Source organism: Chelonoidis abingdonii, chromosome 6 (assembly GCF_003597395.2).
Source record: "Chelonoidis abingdonii isolate Lonesome George chromosome 6, CheloAbing_2.0, whole genome shotgun sequence".
Classification (NCBI taxonomy): Eukaryota; Metazoa; Chordata; order Testudines; family Testudinidae; genus Chelonoidis; species Chelonoidis abingdonii.
This window is the reverse complement of record NC_133774.1, coordinates 1,589,045-1,598,527: the sequence shown is the minus strand read 5'-3', so window position 1 is coordinate 1,598,527 and position 9,483 is coordinate 1,589,045. Positions and strand designations below refer to the sequence as shown.

The window sequence follows — 9,483 nt, the reverse complement described above, 5'->3', positions numbered from 1 at the left end:
CTGTGTGTGCATGTGGCAGGTTCCATGTGTGTGTGAGGGGTGAGGTCTCTGTGTGAGAGATGGGGGTTCTGTGTGCATACATGTGCCAGCCATGTGTGTGCAGCAGGGTCTCTGTGCAAGAGATGGGGGCTGTGTGTGTGTGTACATGCATGTGCGCCAGCCGTGTGTGTGCACAGCAGAGTCTGTGTGTGAGAGACAGGGGCTCCATGTGCATGTGTGCCAGCCGTGTGTGTGTGGCAGTGGGGGTCTGTGTGCGAGAGACGGGGGGCTCTGTGCTGGGAGGATGGACCCTGGCAGCCACCTCCCGTCTGGCATCCCCGGAGCAGCTCCAGTAACGAGGATCACGTGGTGGCCTCCGCTCAGAGCGGGCTAAATATACCGCGCTGCTGCAGCTGGCAGGGCTGGGCGCCAAGTCCCCGCTCCCTGTGGCTCACCCAGGCAGGACTCCTGGCTCCGCCAGGGCCTGGTGCTGAGTCTGCAGGCTCGGGGCCTACACTGTGCTTTGGGACAGTGGTTCTGGTCAGTCTCTGAGTGCTGAGCTCCCGGCTCCTTCCCCCGGGGGCCTTGCCGGGCCCCAGGGGCCGTTGAGCCTCTGCTAAGGGGCCTTGTTAATACAGTGGCACTGATGTGCCCAGAACTGGCCATCCGCAGGGTGCTTCAGACCTTCCTCTCCTCTTCACATGGGGAAACTGAGGCTCCTGGCAGCTTGGGACCCAGCAGGTCCATCTCAGCACTCAGGGTCCTGGCTCCCAGTCCTGTGCTCTGCCCACTAGGCCATGCTGTGTCCCACCTTTACAATCACAGAATATCAGGGTTGGAAGGGACCTCAGGAGGTGTCTAATCCCACCCCCTGCTCAAAGCAGGACCAACCCCAACTAAATCCTCCCAGCCAGGACTTTGCCAAGCCTGACCTTAAAAACCTCTAAGGAAGGAGATTCCACCACCTCCTTAGGGAACCCATTCCAGTGCTTCACCACCCTCCTAGGGAAATAGTGTTGCCTGATATCCAGCCTAGACCTCCCCCATGCAGCTTGAGCCCATTGCTCCTTGTTCTCTGCTCCCCAGGTGCGGCACCGCCAGTCCGGCCAGATCATGGTGCTGAAGATGAACAAGCTGATGAGCAACCGGGGGAACATGCTGCGGGAGGTGCAGCTCATGAACCGCCTCTCGCACCCCAACATCCTCAGGTGAGGGGCTGCAGTGACCCCCCAAAGCCCCTGCCACCAGATGGCCCCTAGGCAGCCGGCGTCTGCGACTCCTGCTCCCAACCAAGCGGGACCCCTCCTGGCCCGGCCCGGCCCGGTCTGGCTGCTGGGGCTGGCTCTGTGGCCCTCACGGAGGCCCTGGCTCTGCCCGTGTGCTTCTGCCCAGGGTGTGGGGAAGCCGGCTCTGGCTGGGGGGTGAGGTCCCTCCCCGGATTGGCATGTGCTGGGCAGAGGGCGCCGGTCCCTTCTCCACCTGGATTCTCTCTCTCCGCGGGGGGATCTGGCCCATCCAGGGGGCAGGTCCCCGGTGCTGCTGGTCTAACTCGCTCCCCTCTGTCTCTCAGGTTCATGGGGGTCTGTGTGCACCAGGGGCAGCTGCACGCGCTCACGGAGGTACGAGGGGGTCGCCCAGGGGGCCCTAGAGGTGCTGCGCTGTGGCCCATGCAGTTGTGCTTGCCCTGGCAGGGGCACCTGGGCTTCGGCTAGTGGGGAGGCGGGCAGGGCAGAGGGATGGGGAATGGGTCCCGTGTGGGAGGCAGTGGGGAGGCAGGCAGGGCAGAGGGATAGGGGACGGGTCCCGTGTGGGAGGCAGTGGGGAGGCAGGCAGGGCAGAGGGACAGGGGACGGGTCACATGGGGGAGGCAGTGGGGAGGCGGGCAGGGCAGAGGGACAGGGGACGGGTCCCGTGTGGGAGGCAGTGGAGAGGCAGGCAGGGCAGAGGGACAGGGGACGGGTCCCGTGGGGGAGGCAGTGGGGAGGCGGGCAGGGCAGAGGGACAGGGGACAGGTCCCATGGGGGAGGCAGTGGGGAGGCGGGCAGGGCAGAGGGACAGGGGACGGGTCCCGTGGGGGAGGCAGTGGGGAGGCAGGCAGAGCAGGAGGATGGGGGACCGGCCTGATGGGCGGTGGGGTTGGGGAGGCGGGTAGGGCAGAGGGACAGGGGAAGGGGCCCATGGGGGAGGCAATGGGGAGGCAGGCAGGGCAGAGGGACAGGGGACGGATCCCATGGGGGAGGCAGTGGGGAGGCAGGCAGGGCAGAGGGACAGGGAATGGGTCCCATGGGGAAGGCAGTGGGGAGGCGGGCAGGGCAGAGGGACAGGGAATGGGTCCTCCATGGGAGACAGCGCCCATCCTGAAAGAAGTGGAGCGGGCCAGCCTGCCATAGGGCAGGGAATGGGTCCATGGGGAAGGCAGTGGAAGCAGGCAAGACAGGAGGAGGTGGGTGGGACCGGCCCGATGGGGAGCAGTGGGGAGGCAGGCAGGGCAGAGAGATGGGGGATGAGTCCCATGGGGGAGGCGTGAGGAGGCGGGCAGGGCAGAAGATGGGGGACCGGCCCGATGGGGGAGGTGGCAGGGCAGTGGGCAAGGCGGGGGGCTGGCCCATGGGCGGAGGCGGGCAGGGCAGAGGATGAAGGGACCCAGCCCAGTGGGGGAGGTGGGCGGCAGGGAGCAAGGCGGGACCGGCCCCCACGGGGAATGCGGGCGCACGACCTGCTGCCTGTCCCCTCTCCCTGCAGTAACAACGCGGGGAACCTGGAGCAGCCTGGCTGGACAGCCGGTCCACTCTCCTGGGCTGCTGTGCGCGGTAAACCGGCTGGCCCTGGACATCGCCCGCGGCTGCTGCTAACCTGCACGTACCCAAGGGCATCTTCCACGTGACCTCACCGCTCAAGGTGGGCAGTGCCCCTTCCTCCAGCTGACAGACCCCTCCATGCTTCCCCCAGCCCCATGGTGTGCTTGCTCGCACCGCCCCACGGCACAGGGTGCTCAGGGGAGCCAGCCCACCACATATTGCCCGGCCCCATGGACGCACCAGGGCTGGCAGGGTGCTGAGCCGAGCTCACTCTGCCGCGCGGGCTGCCTGACGGCACAGACTGTGAAGGCTCGTTTGTCATACAGGCTGCCAGCCCCACGGGGTCCCTCCTACTCCCATGGAATCGCACTTCTCTGCGAGCCTCTTGTTGGGCGCCCCCTCGGGGCAATCCCTTGCTCCCGGACCCCCAGGGCCTCCTCTCCCTAACGGAGCAAGTGCACACCCCAGGGATCTCATTACCGGAGCGACTCTCAGCCAGTTGTAAGACAGGACGGGTTTATACTGTAGGCGTCTGTCACCCAGCGCAGGAATCTCTCATGGCCTCAGGAGAGAAGTTAGAGACTCCGCTCACAGGGGCTCTGGCCGCTCCCAGGCTTGCCTCCGGCTTCAAGACTCCCCTCCCAGCCTAAAACGCCGGCCTGTTCACCCCACAGCTCTCTGTGCACCTTTTTCCGTCCACAAACGAAAGTCGCTACCGCTTCTTTAGCAGGTCGCGGACGTCTGGTCTTCCGACTCTTCCCGCCCTTGCACCCCTCTGGCCGGAACCGCTGGCAGGTCTACTGGGTACCTCTCTTCTCAGCCATTGTCTGCCACTGGCACCAGAACCGGCTGCGCTCACATTGGCTTCGGGCCCCGTTCTATCACCATGTTAGGTCTGGTTTCGTCCGAAGCCGTCTCCAGGCCATTCCCGCTGGGGTGGTTCACGACTGCTCAGGCAGTCTGGCCACTGCAGCAGCAACCGTGGCCCTGGCGGTCAAGCAACCTCTGCGACCTTGTGAAGACATAAGACAACACTCGGGTGACTAGGCGCACACGCTATTAATGTGAAACAAGGACCAAATCCCCAAACTGCGTACATACTGATCCCCTGTGCTCCCTTGGGTGCTCGCTCGGCAAGCTGCGCCGGGACGCAGGTGAGAAATGGGCCCTGCCCGCAGCCCTCTTCAAATTGCTTGTGGGGGTGCAATGCGCCATGGGCAGGTGCCAGGCGGGGCGGGTGGCGTGACGTCTCCTCTCCTCTGGTTCTCAGAACTGCCTGGTGAAGAGTGAGAGACAACGGCCTACACGGCATGGGTGGGAGTTGGCCTGGCGGAGCAAGATTGCCGCACTCAGGTGAGTGGGGACCTGCCCCACCCCAAAGTGGGGACACGTCACCCAACAGGCCTAGGCGAAGGGCCAGCAGTCCCTCTGGACCCTTCCACACCCAAGGCAGGGCGGCACCCACCCCTCCTGACGTCAGAGTGGCTGGGGAGGAGATTTGGGTAGTCTGGGTGGGCTGGGTCGCCCTGTCTGGGAGGGGGAATGGGAGGACTTTGGAGGGCTATGAGCGACTTGGGCTGCGGGCAGGGACCATGGGAAATGGAGGTTGCCCTGTGCAGGCCAGGGACGGGGGTGATGGGGATTGTCCCGGCTGGGACAGGAGATGGGAGGGGGCTGGGCTGCCCTGGCTTCGGGCAGGGCCCCGCAGGGTTGGGGTTGCCCGGCTGGGGAGGGGGCGGGGCTAACCTGCGGCTTTGCCCCCCAGTGAGGACGCTCAGAAGGAGCCCCTGGCCGTGGTGGGCTCGCCGTACTGGATGGCCCCGGAGGTGCTGCGTGGGGCTGTAAACGAGAAGGTAACTGCTGCGCTGGCATCCGGGGGCTGATTGCGTTTGCCACTACTTGGGCTTGGCCATTTCCAGGGGCAGTGGCAGCCTGGGGCAGGGGGATGTGTGTGTGGATGGTGGGTCCGGTCCGGCACCAGGTGGGCAAGGAGTGGTGGATAGTGCTGGAGGCAGTGGGGCTCCACATAAAAAGTCACTCCCCTTCCTACTTGTTTGTCTAGGTGTTTAGGTGGGTTGCGAAGGGCCGCAAAGTGTGTGGGGAGCAATGTGGGGGAATGGTAGGGCAGCAGTGGACATGGAGAATGGGACGTGATCAGGGCTGGGGGAGGTCTGCGGCATGGGGGTAGGGGGCCCGAGGGTTAAAGGGAGTGATGGGACAGGGGGTGCGGGGAGTATTAGAGCTGGGGGGCAAGATCTGAGGCATGGGGGCAAGGGGGCTGGCAGGGGGGAGCGGTCTGGGAATAGGAATTACGGGGGGGTGTTTAGGGTGGGGGGGGCCAGGGGGCTGTGTGGTCACTGACACTCCCCTTCCAGCATTTCCTAGAGTGTCCTGAACCTGTCACTCCCCCAGCCAGTGCCCGCCCCCCACATCCTCCTGCTGGGAGAGGCTGGGACTGGGGTAGCCGGGAGCCCCCCAGCCAGCGCCCCACCCTGCCCCCCATAGCACCCCCTGTGGGGAGAGGCCGGAACTGGGGTAGCTGGGAGCCCCCCAGCCAGCGCCCCACCCTGCCCCCTGTAGCGCCCCCTGCTGGGAGAGGCCGGGACTAGGGTAGCCAGCAGCCCCCCCACAACCAGCACCCCACCCTGCCCCCCATAGCACCCCCTGTGGGGAGAAGCCGGAACTGGGGTAGCTGGGAGCCCCCTGCAGCCAGTACCCCACCCCGCCCCCTGTAGCGCCCCCTGCTGGGAGAGGCCAGGACTGGGGTAGCCTGCAGCCCCCCCACAAACAGCACCCCACCCTGCCCCTCATAGCACCCCCTGTGGGGAGAGGCCGGGACTGGGGTAGCTGGGAGCCCCCCACAGCTAGCACCCCACCTCGCCCCCCATAGCGCCCTGTGATGTGCTGCGCTGTCCAGCTGGGCTGTGGCCCCGGCGGGAGCCGTGGGGGTGTCCTGGCTCGTGCATGCCCGGCGGAAGGGCCGTTGGGTTCCCCTCCGCGCCACTGACACACTCTCCCCTCCCGCTCCTCCCCGCAGGCCGACGTCTTTGCCTACGGCATCATCCTGTGCGAGACCATCGCACGGGTCCCCGCCGACCCGGACTACCTGCCCCGCACCGAGGTAACGCTCACCGGGCCACCTGCTGCCGGGGGGCGAGGGCCTGTCCTCGGGATTAGGTGTGGGCCGGGTGCCAGGCGGAGCTTGGCAGGGGTGCGCGTGACGGGTGCAGAGGCCTGTGACCCCCCCCGGAGCCACGGGGCCCTGCTCGACGGCTCCTGTGTGGGGCAGGGCTTTGGGGCACTTCCTGCCCCCAGTGGTCGGCAGCACCTGTGGCTGGGATCCCCGTGGGGTGCTGTCTGGGGCAGGAGCTCGATGCAGAGGGATGCAGGGGCTCCAGGGAGGGGGGCAGGACGCCTGGCCTGGGCCCTGTGATTCAGGCTCGGTCGCTGACCTCCCGTTGTCTCACCGGGCAGGATTTTGGGCTGGACATCGCCGCTTTCTGCAACATGGTGGGGGACGACTGTCCTGCAGCCTTTCTCCAGCTGGCCTTCCACTGCTGCAGGGTACGTGTCCCCCTCTTCCCTTCCCTCCCCCGGGCAGGGTTCCTGGGCCTGCCCCCCGCACCAGACACCGAGACACGGGGCAGCCGGGTGATTGATTCCTGGTGCCAAGGCCTGCCCCCCTGCCAGCCTGTCCCCGAATGGGGGCTCCTGGCACCACAGAGCCACCGGGATCCGTGCCTGTTCTCCCCTCCCTCGCCCCCAGCATGCAGGACGGGGGCAGCACAACCGAGCTGTCCCCTGCTCCAGGGGGGCTCTGCCCCCGTCTCCTGCCCAGCAATCCCTCCCGAGTCCCATGGGCTGGGGGGCCCTGGTGAAGCCGGGCAGGCGGGTGAGAGTTGGTGCCCCGTGGCCATCGGTGACGTGGCAACTCCCCCACCCAGATGGAGCCGACGGCCCGACCCGCCTTTGTGGAGATCACGCAGCACCTGGAGGGCATCATGCAGCACCAGCTGGGAGTAGGGGGCACCGGCGTCGACCCGCAGAGTGATGAGGAGAGTGTGCCCTTGCCCGGGACCCCGGCCACGCTGAATGGTACCGTGACTGCCCCGCCCTGGGCCTGTCTGTCCTGCTGCCTCCTCCACCCCCACTTCCCAGGGCACCCCCGGGGGCTCACTTGGCGCTGGGCTGGGCACTGCGGGTGCTGAAGGGACCTCTAGGGCATGTGCTGCCCCCATGTGGCCAGAGCTGGGCTCTGCGGATGCTGAGGTTGTCCCCTGGATAGCACTGCAGCAAAGGGGTCCATGGGTGGCCTGCTGGCTCTCCCCCCGCGGGAGGGGTATGTGACCCGTTTCACCCCACTGAACTAATGGGGATGCCCCACAGCCCTGGGGTGGGGTCAGGTGGAAATGCCAGCCCCACTCTGCGGGGTGCAAGGGAGGGTGATGGGGCTGGCGGGAGGCAGATGGCCTGGCAGCAGGGTGCCCAGGGGTTTCTCCCACCCGGTGCCCAGAGCCCCTGGCTGTTCATTGTGCCAGGTGCTCTCCAGATGGGCGCGGGGGGCTGGAGGCCGTGGACCCAGCCCAGCCTGGGGGCTGCTAACCCCCTGCCTGTGTTGTGCCAGGTGAGGGAGCGAGCGAGTCCGCGCTCCCTGAGCAACCACTGCCGCGTGATCTGAGCTGGCCGCACCTCCAGCCCGACCCCCGCCTCGCCCGCAGCCGCTCGGACATGTTCCCAACCAGGTCCCCAGCCCTGCTGCCGCCCCAGGAGCCCGACACAGGCGCCCGCCCCAAGGAGCTGCCGCCGCGTCTCAACCCCTTTTCCCAGCGTGAGGACCTGAAGGGTGGGAAGATCAAGCTCTTCGACACGCCCAGCAAGTCGGTCATCTCGCTGACCTTTGCCCTGCCGCCGCCCGCCCCCTACCAGCTGGGCACACCCATCACGCCCGAGCCCGTGGTGGAGGCGCAGTGCGACTTCTCCGCCCCCCTGGTGCTGACACGCAAGTGCCGCTCGCTGCCCGCGTCCCCCGAGCTGGCCCGCCGGGGGAGCCCGGCTCTGGTGGGGGAACCGGCCCGCGCCTGCTGCCGGGAGGAGTCCCCAGCATGTGGGGAGGGCCCCCAGCCTCACAACCCCTTCTCAATTTGGAGCTGGGGGGCAGCGGGGGAGGTGGCAGGGCGCTCACCCCTTCCCAGCCCCCCTGCGGTGGAGCAGATGGACTGCAGCCCTGACAGCCCCGAGCCGGAGCCGGAGCCGGCGCCGGCGCCCACCCCACCGCTCACTCACAGCACCTTCATCAGCACGTCGGCGTCGGGTGCCCAGCCCTGGCCGCCGGGGCCCCCCAATGGCTTGCCCCTCAAGAACAACAGCGTGGTGGTGAGCGCCCCGTCTGGCTGGGGCCACGGCCTGGAGCGCGGCTTCTCGGAGCTCAGCATCCCCTGCACGGGGGCCTTGGAGTGGACGGAGCACTCGAGCGCGCTGCCCCGGCACACTTCCAGCGCCGGGCTGGAGCAGGACGAGGTGCTGGCCTGCCCCGGCTGCTGCCTGGGCCCCTTCAGCTTCAGCTTTGCCTCTGTCTGCCATCGGCCCGCACCCAGCCCGCCCCGCTACCAGCACCTTGCCTGCGAGGCCAAGAGCCTCCTCTGCCAGGACAAACGCCCGCCTGAGCCCAGCCTCAAGCTGCCAGAGGCACAGTCCTAGTGCTGGGCAGATGGGATGATGGACACGACCCCCCGCGCGGCTCCGGCTCCCCCCCACGGCCTGCGCTGAGCAGGGGCTGGAGCCAGGAGCCCTGAAATCCCCACACCTTTCCCACGGGCTGGGACCCAGTTCTGCCCTGGTGATGCGGCTGCCCCTAGGGCCATTCACCTTGTTGGTGAAACCATCAGCCATTGCCAAGGCCACGCACAACCTGGACTCACGTCCTGGCTGGCCCAGTGTGACCGGTGGACGGGGAGGTGGGGCTCGTGCGAGGAGCTCCAGGCCGGGCACGGACCCAGCGGCGAGGTGGTGCCAGCTCTGAGCGGGGCTGGCTCCCTGCAGTGGCACCAGGGGCCGGTGAGTCGAGCTGGGCTGACATGCAATAACATGGCCGCACCGTGGGGACGGGGCTGGGTGGGGGGGCTCTGCACCCCCCTGACAGCTGGGGGCTCCAGTGAGCAGCCACTGAGGTGCAGCGCTGATGGACCAGCAGGGCACGGTGCCACCCGGGAGTCTCTGGGAAGGCACGTGGGGGCAGGTGGACCTTCCATCCTGCCCTACCTGCCCGCAGCTATGGGGAGAGGAGTGGCGTAGTCAGGGGGTCATTCTGGGGCCTGGGGCTCCTCCCTAGCCGCCTGTCCTGGCGCGTCTGCTCCACGGCCCCCGCAGTCAGAGGCGATGGGAATACAAGCCGGGGGGGGCATGGTGGGTGCTGGGGGGCCGCAGTGTGCACTGGAGGGCTCCCCTCTCTCCATCTCCGGGTAAGGGGCCGGGTAATGGGTGAGCTGGATGCTGAGCTGAGGTGACAGCGTGACGCCCTCCCCCATGGAACGCGCATGTCCGGGGTGGGGGGGCAGGATCTGTGCCCTGCTGGCATGGACCAGACTGGATGCCAGTCACTGGTGAGTGGGGATAAATACCCCCCCCCATCATCAACTTCTCTGTGTCAGGCCCTGCCCTACCGTGGCAGCTGTGGAAGTGGCCAGATGGGGAGATCTTATGCAATATT

At 67.3% G+C, this 9,483-nt stretch overlaps 1 protein-coding gene across 1 annotated transcript; it reads left to right on the top strand.

Moving 5' to 3' along the window:
* Nucleotides 1–1,041: 1,041 nt before the first annotated feature.
* TESK1 (testis associated actin remodelling kinase 1) lies at nt 1,042–9,169 on the top strand. The gene is made up of 8 exons (XM_032789819.2): nt 1,042–1,187; nt 1,550–1,598; nt 4,048–4,130; nt 4,543–4,630; nt 5,815–5,898; nt 6,252–6,341; nt 6,722–6,872; nt 7,402–9,169. The coding sequence occupies exons 1-8, from the start codon at nt 1,093–1,095 to the stop codon at nt 8,472–8,474; spliced, it is 1,713 nt and encodes a 570-aa protein (XP_032645710.1). The 5' UTR covers nt 1,042–1,092; the 3' UTR covers nt 8,475–9,169.
* Nucleotides 9,170–9,483: the final 314 nt, after the last annotated feature.